General features: G+C 31.2%; 2 protein-coding genes and 1 long non-coding RNA gene across 5 annotated transcripts; 1 reads left to right on the top strand and 2 right to left on the bottom strand.

The window, feature by feature from the left end:
* Positions 1-872: 872 nt before the first annotated feature.
* Positions 873-6941, bottom strand: LOC143190284 (uncharacterized). Of its 3 annotated transcripts, XM_076394490.1 has the most exons (4): positions 6721-6811; positions 6049-6204; positions 3979-5207; positions 873-1289 (listed from the first exon to the last, which is right to left on the bottom strand). In XM_076394490.1, the coding sequence occupies exons 3-4, from the start codon at positions 5194-5196 to the stop codon at positions 1017-1019; spliced, it is 1491 nt and encodes a 496-aa protein (XP_076250605.1). In that variant the 5' UTR covers positions 5197-5207; positions 6049-6204; positions 6721-6811; the 3' UTR covers positions 873-1016. The 3 variants fall into 3 exon arrangements, with proteins under 3 accessions (XP_076250605.1, XP_076250607.1, XP_076250608.1); XM_076394492.1 differs by lacking the exons at positions 6049-6204; positions 6721-6811 and adding an exon at positions 6914-6941; XM_076394493.1 differs by lacking the exon at positions 6049-6204.
* A 3038-nt stretch (positions 6942-9979) lies between these two features.
* Positions 9980-12174, bottom strand: LOC143190285 (uncharacterized). The gene is made up of 3 exons (XM_076394494.1): positions 12039-12174; positions 11654-11857; positions 9980-11590 (listed from the first exon to the last, which is right to left on the bottom strand). Exons 2-3 carry the CDS (start codon positions 11655-11657, stop codon positions 10113-10115), a joined length of 1482 nt encoding a protein of 493 aa, XP_076250609.1. The 5' UTR covers positions 11658-11857; positions 12039-12174; the 3' UTR covers positions 9980-10112.
* Positions 11003-15750, top strand: LOC143190288 (uncharacterized). The gene is made up of 2 exons (XR_013004203.1): positions 11003-14709; positions 15015-15750. It is a non-coding gene; the product is annotated as an uncharacterized LOC143190288 (long non-coding RNA).
* The last annotated feature ends 8204 nt before the right edge of the window (positions 15751-23954 follow it).

The following is a 23954-nucleotide window of genomic DNA, read 5'->3' as shown; positions in this document are numbered from 1 at the left end:
CATACTTATGGCTAGTGACTGTTATAAAAATCGGAAATTAATTATCGACATACCTAGTACAGGCTGATATTCCGCACTCATGTTGCTTATGCATTGATTAAAATATTGAGAAGATTCACTTAGGTGTAAATAGTTCAATTAATAAATTAGTAGAAAAGTACAATGAGTGATTATTTACATTCAAGTCTAGATTAAATTGTCAGCTGTGAGCATCACGGTAATCTGAAGTTATCGTCAGTCTGTGAATCACTGGTGCTAATAATATAAATAAAAGGGCTCCAAAGGTAGTTTCACTACGGAGCTATCGAAGAGGTTCTCTAATATCGACAGAAGGACAATTTAATTAACAATTAGTATATAATATATCACTTCAACAAATATTTCAGAGGTTGAATAGGTATATTATTGTCGTGAAATAGTGTTACTATATACGTTTCTATAGTAGTGTTTTACATATACCTGAATATCTTTCAATCTAATTTTCAATTGTAGGTAACTTGAAGAAGCTGGAAGGTTTCAATTATTGTAACATTTCTGGTGCATCCTTGCCCGTGCTTATATAAAAGTAATTGTAGTAATAGATAAAGATTATAGTTCAAGTGTTAATTGTTTTTAAATTATTTATAAAAATATACTCATATTTGGCCAATGTAAAATATTAGTAATATATTTTTTCCGAGATAACATTGATAAGCTAAAATTAGGTGATGATAAAGTGAGTTGACCACAAATGTATGAATGAATGTACAATTTTGAAGCTAATTATTTTCTTTGCAATATTATATGCATAACTCTTGATACAATTTAGTATGGAAGTAAGGGAAACACAGTTTCTAGAATAGACGTAATTATAAAAATTAAACATCCAGAAATTTTATCAATAATTATATTTCAAAAAAATCAATAATAAGTAGTAATATATAATAAGTATTTGTATTTGACAAATAAAAACCATTAAGTTAATTAATATAAACGAATCGACAAACAACTAGTTAACCTTATTAGGCGACGGTTAGTCATTCTTTGATAACTTTAATACGATAAGATAATGTTGTGGTGATAAAATTAGCGATTTGGTCGTGCAAAAATACAACGTATGTTCCTTTTTTGACGAAGGCATTATCTTCATCTGGAGTGAATTGTACGCATGGACCTCTAGCGTATTGTCTTAAGTTATTACCAGAGTTATCTAATATGTCAATTTCAAATTTGTATTGAGAACATTCCTCTACAGGTCCGATCAGTTGAAAAGTCCAGAAGAATTTTCCGTTTTCATATTTGAAGTAAAGCTATAAATAGACAAATAAATGAGTCTTATACAGCGGAAATCATTCTCTAGTTGCTTTAATGTGTAATATATTAGGTGCTTGCATGTACTATTGACAATTTTTTCACTTGAAAAAAGAATTTATTGACAGAAATTGGTATAATGTATATATTAATCAAAATATTTTTTTTATCATTTTCTGTAACTTGTTCCTGTTCATGCCGTTACTTCTCATTGAGCATCATTAAAATCACCACATTTAAATCGTTGAAACCAAAATCGACAATTGGGATATGATAGAGCAACATCACCAACTTCCTAAAAGTGCTTGATGGTCTTCAGTAGCAGATTTATTCAAATCGATAACAAAAGTAATGTATCTCGAAAATGCTCTTTTATGTAGAGAAACGTCGGAATCAATGAATTTAATAATTAGGTTGTGGTTGTTTAGGTCGATACTTCGAATTTTTGCAAATAGATGTCGCTGATAAATTCATTGAAGTACCTACTAATAATAATTGATTAAGAAAATTTGTATTACATCGAAAGTTATTTTCTAACCAGGCTACTACTATTATTATCTACTAGCATCGATGATAAAAAGTCATGCAAGCATCTAATAAGACATTTATCTAATATAAATTATAACTTTTTTACAGTTACAAATTTATTCTTTTATATTTTATGTAAATACTATAATATTAGTTAGTATTAATAATGTAAATACATATAGTCTTTGCAATAATTGTTATATTGGAGTAGGATAGTTGAATAATGATTGAGTTGAATTTTTTATATAAATCATAAGGTTTATTGTCCTATCAAATGTGTAGGCCTTTTGAGGCAAAGTGAGTTACAAAACAACACAGTGGTATATTGTTAATAATAGAACATCCAGGACCTGAGATTAAAACGAATTATTTATTCACGTTTACTATTGGAGGTGATTTCAATGAAAAGAATACAAGATGGGTATCCAGAATGACAACAACTAAAGGCAATGAACTGCATAAAGCAGCTGCTGAACTAAGATGTAGTTACATGTCAACTGGAAAACCAATTTATTGGCCAACTGATCAACAGAAAACCCCAGACCTGTTATATTTCTTCATAGTAAGAAAGATAACATCAAACTATATAAAAGGCGAAGAAAAGTTTGAGCTAAGTTCAGATCAAACGCCAGTGATTCTAACGTTGAGCGAAAATATAATAAGAAACGAAATAAACCCACGTTAACAAACAAGAGGACAGACTGGGAAGAATTTGCTGAAGAATTGAACAAATGAATTCAACTAAATGTACCCCTCAAGACAACTGAACAACTCAATTTTGAAGCAGAAAAATTGGTAGTAGATATTCAACAAGCTGCTTGGAATAATACTCCAGAAATTAAGAGTACAACTAAAGGAATTAATTATCCAAAAGAAGTGAAGGAAATGGTAGCTGAAAAATGTAAATTACGAAAACAGAATACCTGAAAATAAAAATAGTTTAAACAATATAACCCAAAGACTGAAAAGAGAAATACTAGAAATTAAAAACAGAACTATAAATGACTATCTGAGAAATTCAACAGATGATAAAGAAACTGATTACTCACTCTGGAAAGCCACAAAATATTTAAAGCGCTCACGTCTACACAGTCTATCTATAAGAGAGCTATGTGGGAATTGGACACGTGACAATCACCAAAAAGCAGAAGCATTTGCTGAATATCTAGAAAAAACTTTCAAACCAACCGAAACTACTATTGAACATAATTTGTCGGACATAGAAGCTGAATTCTATATTGCTTATTAATTTCATAATTAACTTTCTTCAGTAAATGTGTTAATTAATAGTATAAGTAATATTAACTTAAAAGCTAAAACTTGGACAAAATGCAGTTTAAAACACCCTTCAAAAAGATGGATCACAAAGTGTTAATCATCTGAAGTGATTAATGTATTTCTTCTGAGGTACTGTTGTATATACTATAGTTAAAAGTCCTATGCAAAATAATTAGATTTTTTATTATTTTTAAATGCTCATGAGTAGATTTATTTTTAGTTAAAAAAATGATTACTTGTAATGATTATTTGATATTAATTATTTAAATTTATAATTAATTTGTTTACTGAGAAGCATCGCAGTATATATTTTTTATTAAAAAATATCAATAAAAATATAGTCACAATATATCTCTCAGTGAAGACCTGAACTTCATCTTTAGCTCAGCTCAGTCTTTAGCACAAATTGACTGTGAGTTCAGTTAAAAAAATGATTACTTATAATGATTATGTGATATTAATTATTTAAAGTAATTTATTTATTTATTGTGAAGAATCGTAGTACATATTCTTCATTAAAAATATTTAATTTTTTTAATTCTGCTCTTGTCATTCTTCATTCAATAAATTCAACTAATCACAGTATAAAAACCGAAGATAAATGAAAGAATTTTTCTTGTAATGATCTTGATAATAATAATAAACATCTGCTCATAACTTGTCTCTATTGAAAATTAGAAAAAAGTAATTTGGAAAAACATGAAACTAAAAATCAGCAACCCCAAGGAGAAATAAGGTGTTATTGAATATCGTTATATAGATATTCAGATATCTTATTACTAATGATAACACATTTAATGTCAATATTTATCTGGGACATTTTTAATAATTATGGTGATTGAATAATTGGAGATTAAATATATTGGATAGATTTTTACTCACTTTAAATAGTTTGCTGGCAAAAATCACAATATATCTCTCACTGAGGTCCTGAACTTCATCTTGAAAAGGAACATTGACAAGCTCAGTCTTTAGTACAAACTGACTGTGAGTGGATTCGATATGACTGCGAATGTCATTTTCTGGAAATCTCTCTTTGCAACTAGTGATACTTCTCAAAGGACACTTGTAGGATCCGTATAAACAGGTGGACTCGTGTTCTTTAATTTTTGATGCAGTCAAAGCACTATCGCAACCATCTGTGTAATATTTACATGGATATATTAAGCGGTCAGCTATCTGGCTTAAGCTGAAGTTTTGCGTATCTTTGATTTCGTGCTTGCAGATGCCGCAATTCTGGAGCTTCGGCTTACATTTGGAACAAATACTGTGTCCTTTAACGCATTGATAAATCGGTCGATGCATATACTCGGTGCATATCGGACATTCTAAACTTTCTAGCAATTCCCAGTCTACAGTCGAATTTCTGATGGATTTTAACGGCTTAATGTTGTCGTTTTCATTACTGAGTACGATCCGAACAACAACGGTGCTAGGATTATTCAAAGTCTCTCGTATAAAATCAAGCGAAAGTGTAGAACAATCGTTTAAAGAGGTCGATCTCAACGGAGATGTGTACACGGTCTCTTGGTCGCACTCAAACCTCAACGAATAGCTGTAAGGGCTGGGTTCTTCGTTCCGAATCAAATGATTAACCCAGCAAAAGAAATATCCACTTATAGAATCGATTTCTTTCTTAATGACGAACATCTCATTTTTGTAGAGCATTATCATGTTTTCCTTAATGTTATTATCGATATCCAATAGAAATTGGCCAGTTTTGATCAGTAAAGATTCGTGGTATTGTTCGAAATGACTTTTAAGACTGTCAATGTATCCTCGCCAGAGGCATTTCGTGTAAGTGCTGCTGGGACATGTCTGCTCTTTAAAGGTACAACATATTTCGTGAATTTTTAATTTCGATGGTACTAATTGTTTCTGGCAACCTTTACTGGCATAAGTACAGGGAAATAAAATAAACTGCGCTAAGTTCTCATACGCATGATCTCTGATGTATTTGTCCTCGCTTGGAATTTGACATCTGCCACATATCGGATAAGTGCCTTTAAGATCGACGTAAATTGGAAATATGGAAAGGTGGAGCTTGCAGAGTATACATTTTAATTGATGTAGTAAATCATTGGGTAGAAGCATGTCCATATTGGTCTGAACTAAAAATAATTAAAATAATAATTTGTCCGTAAATATAACATGTGAAATAACTTGCTTGAGATGTAAAATAGATTACGTAATTTATTATATAGTTCCTGATTTTATTATAAAAACGGCATGTCTATACCGAATGCGAGATGTAATGAATGATGTATTTAGAATTATTTAGAATGAAATTATGGTTTTGTTTATATTGATGGGATCAGATAATTAGTCGTCACTTATTTTTCTTGAAATGCAATACTTTTCGAATAAATTAGACGTTTTTTAAATAGTACACATCATAACTATTGGACATCATGGGTTCAAGGATATGGATGTTGGGGCAATCATGAAGCTGATCTTCTTTGAATTCATTCAATTAATTGGAACCAACTAACTTATCAAGAAAATAAGAGGTGGTGATGTTGTTTCACGGTTATTCGAATCATTTCTTGAAATGTTGGGGAATGCGGGCAAAAGTATCGCAGTTGAAGGTGTAGAGTCATAAAACGTAAACTGAATGAATTTAAGGTCAAGTGGCTATCAAGAGTTAAAATAAGGAAATATGCATCTATTGAAAAACGTTTCTAGCCCGTGGATTCTTAGCATAAGTATCGCTGTGTAAAGTTGCCAAAGGCTGACTGAAGTTGCCGTAAACTAACGTAGTCGACTGGAATTTGATCAGAAGCTTGCAATTTAGGATACACGACCGTCAAAGGTGAATTGTAGTAGTTCAGTTGCTCAGCCGTCGAGTATTGGAATTTGAGTGCAATATGGGTAATCATTCCATGCAAGTTATATCATGGAAATGGTAAAAATACTATAATTAGGGAAACAGCCAAACGCAAACTGGCTTACGAAAGTCGATCGATTCTCACAAATAATCATAGCATCACAGCCGTAACCTGCGAAGACGGCACAATGACTATGTACAGGGTCGTTTCTTCAGGAGGGTGGTGTTCTATCGCATGACTGATACGGCATTGGTTGTTAAAAACAGTTCTTAGTTAGATTCTGAAATGTAATGATTGAATTATTTAGAATTAAGGGTTTCGTTTATATGAGGATACGGTTGGAGTTGCAGTATTATCTGTACAGGTGTTCCAACAAGTCATCACTTCTTTCCGTTAAAATGAAATAGTTTTCGTAAACTACACTAGAGTTTTTTTAGAACCACATCTTTACTTATCTCAAGTTGTGCTACATTTACTTTTCTTATTTAACATAAAAAGTCAGAAAGAAAATATTTAATATTTTGAATAGATTATTTAATATTTTTTCTGTTTTTATTGAGATACTAAACAATCAATCAACTCTTGGGTAAACCTAAAAAAGATGTTGTGGATATACACTTAAAAAGATGAGATAGACTAGCTATAGATTATATTTTGGTTGAAATATAATAAAAAAACTTTTCATGAAATATATTACAAACAATCTCTCATATTTATTTCACAATCCCGCTTCACCTTGATTTCGAATTTATTAAATTTAAAACTGTATCTACATTTACTGAAGATTGTTACTTACCAATACGCAAACTTAATACAAATAAAATCAATAATTGAAAACGTTTTAGTTTGAAGATACTTATTAAAAACAAATTTAGGTTAAAATATACTCGCACTGTTGTCAGATTTCTTTATTACAAATATTCTGAGAAAATACTACTTTAATTAATTTATCTCAATGAAATATTAGATATATAGATAAAAGGTGTTACCGTTTTTTTCCTCTCGTATATTGTTGATTTCGCCCGCCTTGAGGAAAGTTATAAGCAACTTTTACGGAATTCTATATTTAAAATAACAGATTTCAGTTGAGGCGATGGTTATGGTTATGGAAGGGCAAAATGCGTTGTTTTATATACTTTTATTTAAACAAATTTAATTATAATTTGTATTATTAAAAAAATTAGATTGAAAATATCGTCTTATGAATCGATAATTTTTTTCTTGACAAAATCGATGCTTGGATGAAATAACATCTCAAGAGTAAGGCTAGTGGGATAAAGCTTTTTAGGGTAAATTATATGGTTCTGTGAAGGGAGGTAAAACGAAATGAAACAGTGGTGTTTATATTATGTGACCGTTGTTTATTCATATATTAAAAATGTGGAAAATACAAGTGATAAAAGGTATCGGCGCTGGGTTTACCTGTAGAAGAGGCTTGGGCAGTCGATGGTGGCACGTCTTAACTGAACCCTAGTCAGGTACTAAATAATCGAAAGTATCCTTCAATAATCTCTCAGATAAATCTCTAGATCTCGGGCTGTTGACCCTGTTCAACATCTGGGATTATATTTCTGGGTATTTTTGTAGACCGTTATTCTACGATGTAAAATTCGAGATGACTCAAGCTCGCTACAGCTTGTTATTTGAATGTTTCTAAAATTGATAGGTGAAAATTGATGCTGAGAAATAATATTGTCTTGTTGTTATGACAATTTGGGCCGTTTTGGTCTCCATTTACTATTCAAGCGTATCAATTGTAATATGATATCTACTAATGGATTTATTAGGGTTTACACGTTTATAACAGATTATACAACTTGAGCTAGGACTGGTGATATTTATCTTCAAAACTGATGTTCTTCATCATCATCATCAATACATAGTCAATGCTTGGGGGGAGTGTCTATTTCTCAACTAACATGCTGCTGATTATGGACTTCGAACATTGTTCAATAAATCTTGCCACAATTGGCTATCAAACGCAGTTGTTCTTGCCTCGGAGAATGTTCGGCTCCTATTCTTCACATCGCTTTCTATGATTTTTGCCTATGCCTTTTTCGGAGCTATTCAATTATATCCTCCATTCAACAGGTCCATTTCGCCACAGAAGTCTGTGGGGAATTGGTTCACTTTTCATTCGAGAGACATGTTCAAACCATTATACCGTATGTCTCTGAATTTGTACCTAAATTGTGCATTGATGTTGGTCGTCCGAATTCCATTGGTTATCTTTAGATTGATTATTTGTCGTAGTGAATACTGACTACAAATAAAGTTTTCACCATAATTTGGTCCGATACATTAAATCTATTTCTTTTCGTTTTTGGTGAAATCTTTGAAGAATTCTTGTGTAATATCATAGAGAAAAATTTAAGCTTGTTAATTATTATTGAATGTAATTATGTTATTAGAACATAAGAAATATCTTAAAATTAGCATCTCGTTACCTTGTTGGCAGAACATATTTAGAAAGAATAATTAAAAATGGATTATGAAGAGCTCATGAAGATCAAAATTAAGGAATATTTTCAATTAAGTGTAGTTTTTTGGTTATATTTTAAAATCTCATTTTTACCAATTAGGCTTTTTTATCTGGAGTGGACTTACTGTTTAAACGTTGGTTCCAAACCACGGTGCTCGGTATTAATCCGGCCGATTGGTGAGTAATCAAGTTGGAGATAATCTCAGAAGACATCCGGCCTTACCCAGCCTAGTTACAAGCGTGACTGATGCCTTTTTTCGGAATTTGCATTCTTGGACAAATCACAATTATAAATAATCACAAACATAAATTTACCACCAGGCTCCAGCAGGAGTCGAGTCGAGGAAGAAGTACATTTTGGTTATGGTTTGGTCATTTAGTTATCTTGAATTATCACGAGATTCACTTTACTCTTGTTTATTTTTTATATATTATTTTAGCGATAAAGGTCTGAAACTTCGATGGTGCTGATTTAAAAATAACGACCTTGTAGTCGTCTCGGAAGAAAGTTTACCGGCTGTAGTAATTCATTATTATTATATAAGTATTATATATAGATTGAACGAACAGCAACATATTAGTATGTTATTTTTATTTTACGCAATATGTCAGATTTAATATCTTTGTAAATTCGTGTATAGTATGTTGAATTTAGAATTTAAATTTTAGTAAAAAATATGATAAATAAATATTAAAAATTCATGGTATGTTAATATATAGCAATAAATATGGTATACCAAAAATATAGATGAGTGAATGGGTTGTGCTATGAACGATGAAATTACAATTCCTACTAACATAACAAAGGAAAATATTTGTTAACTAGTTATCTTTATATTATAACAAATGCAAGACGATAGTAAATATTAATTAAACATATTTGATTTGATTTGATTGTTCGTCTTTAATGCATTTTATATTTTGATTAGTTAATTGGATTTCCACAAAGAATAAGTTGGTATTTTGGCTCTTGGCTTTTCGCTCGTAAGAGATTCTAACATCATACTGTGGAATATTGCATTACTGTATCCTTGAAATTGTGTGACAAATCAAAATTTCGAATGAATCAACTGCAATTGGTAAAATTTATGTGATCGAACGTCATTAGACATGGACGGTAAATTATCGGAATATAGAATAAGTCGAATAATAACATGGAAAAATCGGGTATTTCACTGTTTTTTTATATTGAGAATTCCGCTTTTATAGACTAATTCAAGTAAAAATAGTAATTATCTATATGGTTTTTAGGCTTTTGTCGAGCCGTAAGTAAGAAAAGAAATTGATTGGAAAAAGATCGTACTTTAATTGACAAATTTGATGTATCTTATGTTTATAATGCAGGTAAATGATTTTAGTGATTTATTTAAACATATAATATCCTTTATTCAATAAGAAGCCATTATTAAGTACCTCGCTAATTAAAAATTGTAATTATATATATGGTTTTTAGGCTTGTCATAGGTAAGTAGAAAAAATAATTGAAGAAAAAATTCTTGTATTAGCAAATTTAGAATATCTTATATTCATAATATAGATAAATATTTTTGGGGGTTTCATTTAAACATATGTATTTTATAAAATCGTTTATTTCATTACAAAGCCAATAAGTATACAGATAATTTGAAAAAAAAAAACATGTGTCTATAGCTAAAAAATATATATATTTGTAATGCAATATAAAATGTATAAGATACCTGTTTACTTTATTTAGAATGTTCTATACTAACTCTCGTACGAAAACATATTTCGTGATTGACAAAGTCCGAAAGTTGACGATAAGTTAAAACAATGGCTCCATCATACTGAAATGGCTGGCTGTTAGTAGTATCACAGTTTTGTTTGATATACAATCGATTGTTTGTTTTAGCATTGTTAAAGTCAATATCATATTTATATGTTAGGTTGTCTTCTGGGTTCCCTATTAAGTGGACGCTGAATTTGAAAATCTTCTCGTTATATTCATACAAACAACACAGCTTGAACAAACGGGATGCGTACGGAATAATGAAGCAGTCGTTTATATTCTGTTGAATATCGACATCAAATGGTATACTCACTGTATCAATTTCTAATAAATACTCGTAATGTCTATCCATAACATGACGGTAAAGATCCTTGAAGGCAAATATTTCGTTACAAGACTGATATTCTTTTAATGGACATTTGAATGGACCGAAAATACAAGATTCTTGATGGGCTTTTATTGACGTTGGTTTACCTTGGTACGGACACTCGTCGTATTTGCAAGAGTAGTTCATTGAAGCCACTAAATTTTCTACTAAGAAGTTACGAGTGTCGATAAATTCGGACTTACAAGTTGGGCACTGGTTTAATTCGGATTTGCAAGATGAACAAATACTATGACCCGTTCTGCATTGTAAAATTGGTGGTACTAAGTATTCTAGACAGACTGGACATTCCAGCATATTCATTTGGCTTTCGTTTGAGCGTGACTTCGTATTTGTATTACTGTGGGTAGTTACATTCTTCAATATATTAAGATGGGCGATAATAATCGTTGGATTATTCAACTTATTTTTTATTTCCATGATGTTAATGCTGTATGTATCATCAAGGTACTTAGTATCACAGATTTCTTTTTCTTTGTTGGCTGTTGATAGTTTAATTTCGTATGTCATCTTGTTGTTATCGTCTACTTTAATCAATGGCTCCAATTTCAGACTAAATTTGTTATTATCTGAACTTTTTTGTAGTAGAAATATCTCTTCATTATAAACATATAGGAAATAATCGGTATGAGCGTTGATAATATCAACTTCAAATACATCTTTAGATAAAATATTTATCGGGTGCTCAGTATTAAAATGTTCTAAAATGTCCGAACTTGCTCCCTCCCAGAGACAATTGCTATTAACTCGGGTTGGGCATTTTATCACTTTATATGAACATTTTTGCTCATGAGAATTCATCTCATATGGAATCAAATATTCTAAACAGCCTCTCTTATCGTTACAACACGGGAATCTTTGATATGATGCAGACGTCTCGTAAATAATGTTTGGTAGAAATCCGTCTTCGCGAGCTGATTCTGCAGTACATCTACCACAAATCGAACCTCTGACAGCATGTGTATAGATAGGAAAAACAGATAAGTACCGTTTACATCGATAACAAATCAGTTCTGATAGTACCCCCAATGGTACGGACACTCCTTTAACATCTAAAATATAATCCACATAAAAATAATATATAATTTAATAATATATAGTGAACAGTTACTTACCCATCGAGAGCGTTCTCGTCCTATCAATGACTCTATCAACACTGAACGAAAAATCTGCTTCGTTTGCCTAACACTACATTCGGGGAATTCCAATTACAAGTTAAGCAAAGTAAGTTAAACTTTAATCCCGTTATTATTAATAGATCGTCAGTATGCAACCAATGATTCTATTCTTTTTTGTCTATTAATGCCGTATAATATTATCTAAAAATTAATATATGCGTAGTTTCGTATGACCAATTTAATAATGTTTAATGTTAAGCAATTTTAATATGTACAAAGCATAAAAAATTTATTTAACGCAAAATTTAATTACCATGGCTGGAATATTTATTAACAATGTTTCTAGTCTCTTTATGAATACTTACTTAAATTCTTTACTTACTTTTTTCTTAATATTTAAAAAGTGTTATTAACGAGTTTAGAACAATTGAACAATTTTTAAGAAACCTAGCCTTATTTATCTTATCGCTCTTAAACATATGAATATTTATATACGTGTAATCGAAAAGAAATTGTGCGCAACCAAATATGCATCTTATTCACAAGTACTCCTAATACTACCTGAATTGAATTATTTCACTAAATAATGTTAATATGAGTTAAAAAATATATATTTTCGATGTATATTTACTTTTCGGCAAGGATGATTTAAGGCAAGTGTTTGCTCTACGGAAAGCAAAGTTCCACGTTGTTTTACATTTAAGGGGTTGCAGAACGACTAAATTGAAACGAAATTTGAATAATTATACAATAACAAGCGTTTAATTTCGATCTACGTAAATTTGAAGTCTCCAAGCTTGCCCGAGAACCTTGTTGTGTTGCAATTTGTTACTCCGATTCATTAAAATATTTTAATTGCACTTCAATGAATATTCAAAATTGTTCGGAGTCTGGATGGATTCTGCAATTGCGATTCGGAGATGGTTTGGAATTTGCTCTCTTTCTCGTTAAGCATATTTAACTACTGTTTTATTTGTTATATCTCTTATGTCTTATTTAACTCTCTGCTTAATCGTGAATATATGAGTACTAGCAATTATTTCTTAACAATATTGGTGGTATTTTTAATGTGCGTTGAGACAAACTGTGGACTCATATGTATGTAATATTTAAATAATAAATAGTAATTTAATATTTATATAATTAATATATAAATAATATATATAATAAGTAAAAATGTAATTATAGCTAAATATATGCAACATACAATACATATAAGGTTGTTTTAATTTTTATAATATATATTTCATTAATATACTGTGAATATTTATTATTTTAAATAATATTACACGAAATATTACAAGAAAATATGAAAAACAATACAGTAGAAGAGGAGAGAGAGAGAGAGAGAGACAAGAAAAATATGCAAATATGTACTGCATTAATGATAGGTTGTTGATCCTGAGATGCCATTTGCAGCCTTTTAATTAATTTATATTTTCAATAAAATTTTAGTTAGCATGTTTATAATTTAATATTATTTTTAATTATGTACTGTTTTCTATTTACTTCTTTACAATGTATAATTGGTTGCTATAATCGATATATTTTGGCATAATCGATATATTGATAATCTGGTCGGGCAATATTAGTCTACATTATAAAATTTTAAAGATTTTTAAACATTTAAACTCCTCTTTTTAACAACGAGTTACGACCGTTACTCCTCGACATTAAGCCTGTCGACTGGTCAGTGACCAACTTAGGGACTATCCCAGAAGATCTGCGGTTTTACCCAGCCTGCTTACTAGCAAGACTCGGATAGTTATTTCTTGTCGGATTTTCCACTGTTGGTTAAAGAAATTTACAATTCACAAAGAAAAATCATAGACATAAATCATATCCCCAGCAGGATTCGAATCCGTGACTATGAGATCAGCAGGAGGACCGTTCTGCCGCCTTGACCACTGCACTGAAGAAGCCGGCATTGAAAGATTGATTAACATTTATTCATTACTAGTGAATTTTTGGTAGCGTTTGATTTACTTTGCACAAATTAAAATAAGCTTATGAAAATTACATTTTCGATAATCGATACATTTGTCAAACAATTGTAACGACTTAGGATGGTGTTTCTCCGTCATATCCTCGCTTTACACTTTGGTTTTAAAGGTTTAAAGAGTTATATTGATACCAATGAATATTTTGGGTTGTTAAAAGTTTGAAAGTAGAAGTAGATTCAGAAAAAGTTGATATACTATAGCAATTTAAAATAAGAAAACGGTTTTACGTTAGACTGAATGTCGAAAGAAACTTTATACTTGGGCTCTATATGAATTAGTAGTAAAAACGAGCAATACTTGGGGTTTAAGAATCGGTGGGTTTACTATGATCATTCCAAAATTAAAAAATCTTGGCTTCAATAAGCTATTGACATCATAATCAAAACAGAATATTTATAATTACAAGATGACTCTTCATTTAATAGAATTATTAATGTACTACAAACTGGTAAAACATGAGGTTCAATTGCAGCAAGACGAAGCCAACAATTTTACACAAGGTGTGGACTAATTTGTATCAATTTTTTTTCAATAAATATGTAGTCGGTATAATGTTCTGTTTTAATCTCTATACTGTTCTTGTATAAATTACTCATATCATCAAAATATAGGGAATATTTTAAACAGTCATTAATGAAAAATGTAGTTCTATCATGGATTTACTTGTGACAATGTGACTATAATTGCAATTGTGGCTGCCTAGAGGCCACTACTAAATCCTGGTTGGGTTACCAGCGCAAATAACCAGGCTGGGTAACCAGGACGTCAACCTGGATAGTCTTAGTTACTGGTGCACGTTAAGTAGGAGGTCCAGTCCTGAAAAAAACCTGGTATTTCAAATTGACGCTTAAGACTAAATATAGAATATGAAAAATAACACTCGTTCGCTATAAGCTAAGTTAATTTTGTAGTTTCTCGTAATTTATTTTTGGAAAAGTTCTGCGAATAAATAATATCTTGCTACAGGGAAAATAACGGTAACAATGCATTTTAAGAAATATGCAATAGACGGCGCTGTTTTATTTGTAGTGTAGTAAAAACAAGGACCACGTGGAATTCTTTGTTTACAGACAATGGTCCGGAACGACACAAGGGGTACTTCTTCTGACAGTGTGGCCGAATGCTAGTGTAAAGTATAAGAAGTTGTCTAAGCCGCCACAGAAGTGTAGAAATGTTCGGTCGGAATGTGTGGCTGTCAAAGCGATTGTTTGTCCGAACACTCACTACTGTTTTTGTGGAAGGAATTCGCATGGGAACAGAAAACACCGGCTGAATAAAATCTTGTTTATTTCGATCTTAAGTCCTACAAGTGTTCGACGGGAGAATTGATAGGATATTAGGTTAACTTAAAGAAGTACGGAAACGCTATGGAAGTGGTTCCGCTTCGGTGTCGATATGGATTACTCTTTTGGGATAATCCATCAATATGTGTGTTTGCCCTTGAGATTGTCCTAGTAGATGCACTTTTTATCTTTGCGACAATCGACTACAGAAAACTCTTCTCCTTTTTATCTGGCAAGCAATAATAAAGCGATGTTTCGAAATGCTATTTTCATTTAATTCTTATAGTAAACATTTTCGCTTCTTTTGAACCTTTTCCATCGCATGTAAATATCTTGGAATAGTTAATTCATAAATTGCTAAGCCATGTGAAATTTATATGAGAGTTTTCGGCCAATGACTCTTGCAATTCATTGTATTTTTTGGTCGGTCCCCCAAGTCATTATTTTTCATTGACATCAAAATTACTACTTTGTTATGTTTTCAAGTACAATTCGACTCCGTTTAGATGAAGTTGAAGGTTTCTTGTGGCTGATATTAGATCCTCGTGTGAAGATAAAACCGCTGTATCGTAGCAACAATAGTGTTTCTTGAGGTCGGTAGGTCTGTTGTTTACAAAACATATAAAAATAGATCCAGGACAATATAATGGATGTAGATCAGTGTATTCGTCATTCAGTTTCGCAACAAAATGCCTGTATATTAGGTATAATTTCAGTGGTTGGGGCAAAACCTTTTGCAATTTAATCTGTAGTTAGGTGTGCCACATCACATGTAATATTTTTTATCATTTACATTTTTGTTCATTTGATTAACTAATCTGTGTATTTGTTTTGTTGTTCCGTTTTTATTGCGTAAGCCAAATTGATGATCTGGAATAAACTGGTGATGATGATGATTTTGATTGATGATCTGGAATAAAATTTCTCTCTTCTGTGATTATTTTGAGTCTCTTAATGCATAGTTTTTCAAAAACTTTGGAGATCACAGGTAACAGTCTTATAGGACGATAGGTGGAGAAAGTCATTAATGCTAAACGTAAAACTATAATTTTATGTGTAAAAAACGTTTGCGTCAAAATCATCATCATTTAACGGTTCTGGTAGCTTATCTAACAGTTGTTTATAATGAAACTTATTGATCAAAATACATGCAAACACCATATGGTAAGTAATATATGTCCAGGGAGTGCTGTCATGAATCGTTGTCAATTTAATCTGAATAATTACCAATAACCAATAATACTAATTTTACCAAATATTTGAAGCTTCTGAAATGTAAATATTTACTTTAAAATTAATTTTATTTGTTTTCCTAGTAGAACTTTCACAACCGAGCTTTAACTTCTAAGGAAGAGGCAAGCAGAAAACGTACTCTACCGTAAGAGAAACTTCTTATACAACATCATACACATGGACTGGTTCATTATATCCTTTCATTGCAAGACATTTTAACTTGACAGCGTAAGATTTCCGCCTTGCTTGGCGTATTCTCCACAATGGCGATTAGCAGGAAATGCCGTCGGGGTGTAAATACAATCGTACGGCCTTAGTTATGACGCTGACAGATCGAAAAAGGGGTTCTATTTTCATTGTTCATCGAATCTTTAAGAAATATATTAAATTTATTGTAAAATTATTAAATTAAATTTTACGTGTATAATTTAATACGTGCTACATATTACTTTATACGAATTAATTCTTGTTCGTATTAGCAATTAATTTTTCAAAATTATTCTCTTAGAATTACATAACCTGCCTAATGGGCAATAAGTATTTAATGGGATATATATTATACAATGACATGTAGAAGATCGGTTCAACAAGTGTTCTCCTCTAACAGGTCAATTGAAAAGTCTCCGGCTTATCATAGTAAAACACAATTTTTTGACAAAATTATTTTTTTTATTCAACATAATTCCCTGCAAGGGTGATACACTGATTATAGCGACCCTCCAACTTTTCGATACCATTTTTGTAGTACGATTTGTCCTTTGCTTCAAAATAGGCCTCAGATTCGGCGACCACCTCTTCATTTGACGATTGGATCTTTGCCATCGTTTTCACTGACTTGTAGCACGGTGCATTGTCTTGGTGAAGCAGCACTTTCTTTTTCTTCAAATGCAGCCGTTTTCGGCGATTTCGTCCTTCAAATGGTCGAATAATGCTTTGTAATAGTCGCTGTTGATGGTCCTTCCTTTTTCAAGGTAGCCAATGAACATTATTCCATGCGCATCCAAAAATACAGAAGTTATAACCTTGATAGCCGACTGTTGCGTTTTCCTATGCTTTGGAGCGGGTTCATCGTGTGCAGTCCACTTGGATGACTGTCGATTGGACTTTGGAGTGAAATATTGGAGCCATGTTTCATCCATTGTCACATATCGACGCAAAAATTCCGGTTTATTACCCTTGATTATCTGCAAATATTGCTCTGAATCATCAACTCGTCGTTGTTTTGGGTGAAAAGTGAGCTCTCGCTACACAGACTTTGCAGAGAGCATTCTCATATCCAAATATTCGTGAATGATATGATGTACACGTTCAGTTGCTATCTTTAGAGTGTCTGCTATTTCATTCAATTTCAATTTACGGACATTCAAAATCATTTTGTTGATTTTTTAAATGTTTTCGTCGGTAACAACCTCTTTTGGACGTCCACTGCGTTCACCGGCTTCGGTGCTCATTTCACCACGTCTAAACTTAGCATACCAATCCTTGATGGTTGATTTTCCTGGCGCAGTGTGCGGAAACTGGACATCAAGCCAAGTTTTTGCTTCAACTGTATTTTTTCCCTTCAAAAAGCAAAATTCAAACTCGCGAAATTACTTTTTATAATTTTTTTTCACAATAACAAAACTTCTTTCACTCAAAACGCTATAATTCACAAACTAATGATCCTACAGCTATCAAATTTATACATTCATGTTTTGAGGGTTAGGGCTAACCAAAAAACACATGGATTAAATTCTAGTAGCGTCACCTATGTGTCAGGCCGAGGAATTTTCAAATGACCTGTTGTAAACTTACAAGCTAGTATTATATTTAATTTAATTACTATTCTATGTTATTCTAAAAACTTTTCTGCGTCTATTAGTCAAGTGGGATGGTAACATTCGGGTGCATCGACACTCTTTGAGAGTACTTTACACTGGCATTTTAGATATGACTTTGATGTTGCTCATGTGCTTTTATATTAGGTTTCCAGGGGTATACCATGCTGAATTAGGTCGATTCTGGCATAATAAAGGTGTCAACTATAAATGAGACATTTTATTTTGGAATCTCTGAAGGATGACTATGTTATATTTGCTAGTAGTACTCCATAGTTCTATACCATAAGTTCATATGAAACTAAGAATAGGATTATGCAGCATTACCTTATTATCTAAAGATAATTTGGATTTACGGCCTATAAGTCAATACATACGGTTTAGTGTAAAGAAAAGTTGTTTATGCTTTATTAGTACAGGTTTCTTCCAAGTTAAGCGTCGATTCATGCTTTCCCAGATATTTATTATTATCTGCTTGAGATAGTTCATGATTATTAAGATTTACCGGAGGACAAGTCCTTCTATGCAGGGCGAACGTCACGTAAGTAGATTTTATCTCATTCGCCTTGGCGTGTCAACTACAAATGAATTTTGTTGACATGAAGTTGGAGGCCTCTTGTGGCTGATATAAGTATCTTTGTGAGATGATAAAATGGCCGTATCATCAGCATCTGTTGTCACATTAGTGGTGTTTGAGGTTCGTGCATCAGTTGTGTATATATTGGATGCAAGTCAGTGTGTTCGTCACTCAGTAATTAAATTACTGGTATGTTTTGTTGTGTATATTATTATTTTTCCGAGGTCACATTTGGTTGTCATTTAGGAAGAGTATATACTTTTATATAAAAGTCTAATAAGTATAATGTTAGAAGATAATGAATTGGACGATATTTTTCTGTTCAATTCGTTGTGATTTATATTAAAGTTTAATTTTGTTAATATATTAAATTCTAATTAGCAGATATTTTAGACTTTTTCTACGTAATTTTTAAAATTTTTATTAAGATCTAGATAAGATCTTACTAGGATCTAAATGTTCCAATTTCCAATAATTTTGACCTATAGACATTTTAATTGCTGTAGGGATGAAAATATACTTTTATTTTACTTAAACATTTTGTTTCAAAAATAAGGACCGTTGGATATTCAGAGTAGTTCAAAATATAAACACTTGAATAGGAACATTTAGGAGTAAGTTATTACTAGCGTTGGGAACTAACCACTGAAATTGACTATATATATATATATATATATATATATATATATATATATATATATATATATATATATATATATACATATATATATATATATATATATATATACAGTTTTATGATTTTTTTGGTAGTTTTCTTGTGAATAACATTATATTGTATATTAATATGGCAGCATTTTGGAACGATATTTTTCAAGATTCGTAATGTAATAGAGTAAAAAGATTAACATTGTGAATGATAAATACTAAAATACTTTTGACTGTTTTTATGGCAATAATAGGTAATATTTCCCTTACTCTCTCGATTTTGTTAAAACATATTTCGTTCAATAATAAATAAGGTATTTACTTTTTTTTTAAAAAGCTCTAGTAGTTATGTCATGGATTAGTTTTTTTTTCTATGATGTGGTATAGTTTTTAGGTTTTGTTTAAGTTCTATTGTTTTGTCTATATTTATTATAGTATATTATTTAAAAATAGCAATTAACATATTAAAATACGATAAAACATTTATGGGGTATTATTCCATTCCCTAGAAAAATTCCATTTGTTTTTACAGATTCACAGAACATTCGAATTTAAAAGTAATTCTACTTCCGTTAAAATAAAATTTTTAATTGCATGTTAATAGTAATCAGTAATTATTTTTCCCATTTCTCCGTTTCGCTTATACTACCGTTGGAAAATATAAGCACATATAAAATTAACTGCTCCAAGCAATTATCTCCATCCTTTTCTCTCTCACAATTTATATAGGAAAGGATTCCTACATCTTCGTCTGACATCACGAATTGGAAAAAACAGTCGAACTGTGCATTTGACTAAAAATAGTAATTACTATTTTCAGTTGCTAGTTTTTGACTATCCACTTCGACTATTTTCAGTCAGATAGTCCTCAACGCTAGTTTATCTATATCTATATCTATATCTATATTTATATCTATATATAATTATTAATACCAAAGGATGGCCTGTGGTCAATGCTCGGTTTGGGCAATTTATAATTATAACAACATTTTTATGAGTATTGATAATACTTTTGTCAGTATGCTTTCAATAATCTTCAAATTCGAAGATTCCAAATTCCAATAATTCATGGCTAGGGACACTTTCAGTAAGCTTAATGCACTTTTGGTGAACCCCGAACTTTGATGCTTCCAACATGTGATGCTTAGAATAAATTAGAGTTAGTGTTTCTTTAAATACCAGAATATCCAAATTCTAGGAATCTACGGACTAATGGTGTCTAAGATTTCAACATTACATGACTAAGCAACTTTAGTCCACTTTTGATTGCCTTCCACTTTGAATTGCAAGATTCTTCGTAAAATTTCAATAAATTATGTCGATGAACGCTTTGAGAAATTTTGTAATGATTGGCAATCCAATATCAACTTGTCCTCTTTTCCTAATGAATTCACTGTGAATGAGCTAAATGTATACAAAGGAGAACAGCTTCAATACTTCCCTGAAGAAACCCCAGTGACTGCGTTAGTTTTGAGTTGTGTAGGTAAGAAAACTTCTTTCATATTTTCTTTGGTAATAAAAATAACCACTTTGTGGATTATCGGTGAATTAGACTTCTTCACGTGTTCACTGGCAGGTGTTTTGTCAGGTCTGATGATGATACTATTACTGTCAAATGCCATCCGATCTAAATTTGAACATTTAAATCGTTGTTGTGATGAAGATAAATCACAACACATATCAGTTTCCGCATTCGGATTACCCATAAAATACATTTGTTAGATTGGATAATCTCTATCTGGTAATAGCAACAGCGCTCCTAGTAGTTTAGAAATATATTCCTGTATCTACAATCTAAAAAACTTTTATGGTACCATGAAAGTGGGAATGGAATTATCTATACAATACGCGTTGCGACAAACTCGTACTGTCAGCATTTTTGTGACTTAATTATAATAAATATTATATGAATATAATATATCCTCAGCATCAAATGCGTTGTATATGCAGTGTATGTGCGGAAATAAAGAACATGACGTCGTTTTCCTTGGAAGAAACAACTCAAGTTAGCTAGATTAAGGATCTAATTATCTGATACGTATACAATTATTTATATAGAGTATCTGTTTTCATATATGTACGTGATTATACTACATGAAAAGTGCTTGTTGCCCTCTAAAAAGTTGTTTGTAAAGTGTTATCAATTAAAAACTTAATTATTTTGAAGGGATTAATTCACTTGAAACAAATGTATGTTGGTTAAGGTACTTATAATTAGTTAAGCTTAACCAAGATAACCTTTTTAACAAATATGTTAAAAAATACATTAATACAAAATAAAATAATACAATTTGTAGACCAACAAGAGGAGTTTGATTTTATTGACAAGTGATTATCATGTTAATAGATTGTATTATATTGTTAATAGATCCTTAAGCAGTCTTTTTATAGACTATTTTATTTTTTATATTAATTTTGATATATATCATACATTTTAATTTTTTATTGCTGTTCTTTAAACTAATACTTTTTGGTATGATTTCTCCATTCTGACGCATATTATACAATTTAACGGTTTTAATTATCCGTTCCACAATTTTCACAATACATTCTACAAATAATTATAATTTGCCTCAATACATATTTGTGTTAAACAAGTAAGAAAAATATTAACATATACTAACTTTCAGCTGTGCTGCTGTGCTTTCAGTATGAGGGTACAAAAAGATAGACACTTTAATACATCTTATTTAAAATGATTGCACTAAAGAAATATGAAAAAGGGAAAATGCACTATAGAAAATTTTGATTATATTTGCCATATGTTATGCCATATGAGATATGTTGTTTTTTCAATTAGATTTCAGCCTTTTTTATATTTACATTTGATTATATTTTATTTATATATTTGTATTTCTTTATTCTTTATTTATATATTATATGTACGCATTATATACTTATGTTTTAGCTTCTTGATATTTTATAACATTTGTATTTATATAAAATTTTATATTAATAAATTGTTTTGAGAAATTCCATTTGTGTTTTATTTGAAATTTAATTGATCAGGAGAATGTGATGTCAGAGGTTGGTCACGTGATGCGTATGAAATCATCAACCAATGAAATATCTTCTTAATAAAATATTTTCTTGACAGGTGCCTTTAATGATAATTTAAACTAACCAATGAAATGCAGCTAAATGACGTTTTCAGTACCTTCCTGCTGGGATCATGCAAAACAATTCTGAAATTATTTGTATTAAGTTAACGCTTTATATATTACTGTATGAAAATAATGTCTTAACATCTGTATTATTATTTAATAACGTTATCATTTTTTAACTTTTGAAGTTAAATGTGATAATTGCTTTTGAATTTCCATCTTTTTTTCTCTGTTATTTTGATGAATGTGTTTATAATTGAGCACCATCTCCGTGATCTTATTGACTAACCTGGTAGGTAAGGACACCTGGCGATATATTTTTCTGCAAACTGGCAAACCGAACTATCCTAATCAAAATAGGTCGAAAGTTTTCGAAATCTACATAATGAGCTCGCTTGGCTGATCTCTCCATAAATCGCTTCACGTATCCCATAGCCGCTCGGAGTCGGGATGTAACGTAACGTTTGTTTGACTTACAAATTACATGCACCGAAATTTTCTCTCTTCAAAAGCGGAATCAGTTCATTTCTTAATGGAATTATCGCGACGGAGTGTTTACTTTACTGTGGGGTAAACGAAAATGTTTGAGGGGCCCATGTCGAATGTTGTGCTAATATGAAGGAACCCTTTTAGTGTAACATTATAAATATTTGTCTTAAAATGGAAAATTTGAATATTAAAATAGATAACAGTATAATATGGTGTATATAGGAGACCGTAAAATACCACCGAAATCGAATAAAATATAGCTTATTAATAACAGAATCTGAAATGAGAGTTAGGGCTTTTAATACATTTACATACTTCTTCAATAAGTTTATAAAGAAAAACACAAATTTTATTCAACACAATTTCTTCGAACTTCAGTACTTGTGCTAAAATATACTGCAGCGACCTTGGGGCATGTCGAATTTTACATAGTGGAATAACGGTTTACAAAATACCCAGAAATATAATTCCAGATGTTGAACACAGGCGGGGTGCTAGCAGCGCCAACTAGAACTCGATAACGAATAGCTGGCAACCCCGAGACGTTTATCTGGGATGTGATTGAAGGGTATTTCGATTCATTCAGTACTTGACCATCGTTTGGTTTAGACGTGCCACCATCGACTGCCCGTTTTATCTATTTTGTATTTTTCACATTTTTATATAACTTCAATAAATAACGGTCACATAATGTGAACACCACTGTTGCATTTCGTTTTACCTCCATTCACCGAGCCATGTCATCATACCCTAAAGTGGTGAACCCGACGTGATCTTTCGCAAAATTGGGTTTGGACTCGTGAATGAACGGTACGTGCAACATGGTGTATTTTATGTAGCCGTTATATTTTTTGTTTCAACATTTTCAATATTTTTAATTCGATTCGTTTTCGATTTTACCGTTATTCCTTCAACATTACATTCATTCAAACATTTGTTCCTCATTAAATTTAATTTTAGTGCTGGAACAATGAACCTTAAATTTCATTTAATTATTTCCAATTAATTTTTTTAAAAATTTTTTGCATCACTGTTTAATCATCAGAGTCTCGGCTAAACATTTCTTTCGGCGCTTCGTTTAAATCATAATGTCTTCCTTCGGTCGCCGTCTTCGTCATAATGCCAG

This window comes from Rhynchophorus ferrugineus, unplaced genomic scaffold (assembly GCF_030347505.1).
Source record: "Rhynchophorus ferrugineus isolate W39M unplaced genomic scaffold, kcgeb_rfMv2 rfM2, whole genome shotgun sequence".
Lineage (NCBI taxonomy): Eukaryota > Metazoa > Arthropoda > Insecta > Coleoptera > Curculionidae > Rhynchophorus > Rhynchophorus ferrugineus.
Note: the sequence above shows the minus strand (reverse complement) of the source record. Positions and strands in the feature narration are given on the sequence as shown.

Coding starts and splice junctions, on each gene's coding strand:
- LOC143190284 (XM_076394492.1), bottom strand. CDS start 5,196: ATGGACATGCTTCTACCCAATGATTTACTACATCAATTAAAATGTATA. Junction 1,290..3,978: donor TTGCCAGCAAACTATTTAAA/GTGAGTAAAAAT, acceptor GTCTATTTATAG/CTTTACTTCAAATATGAAAA.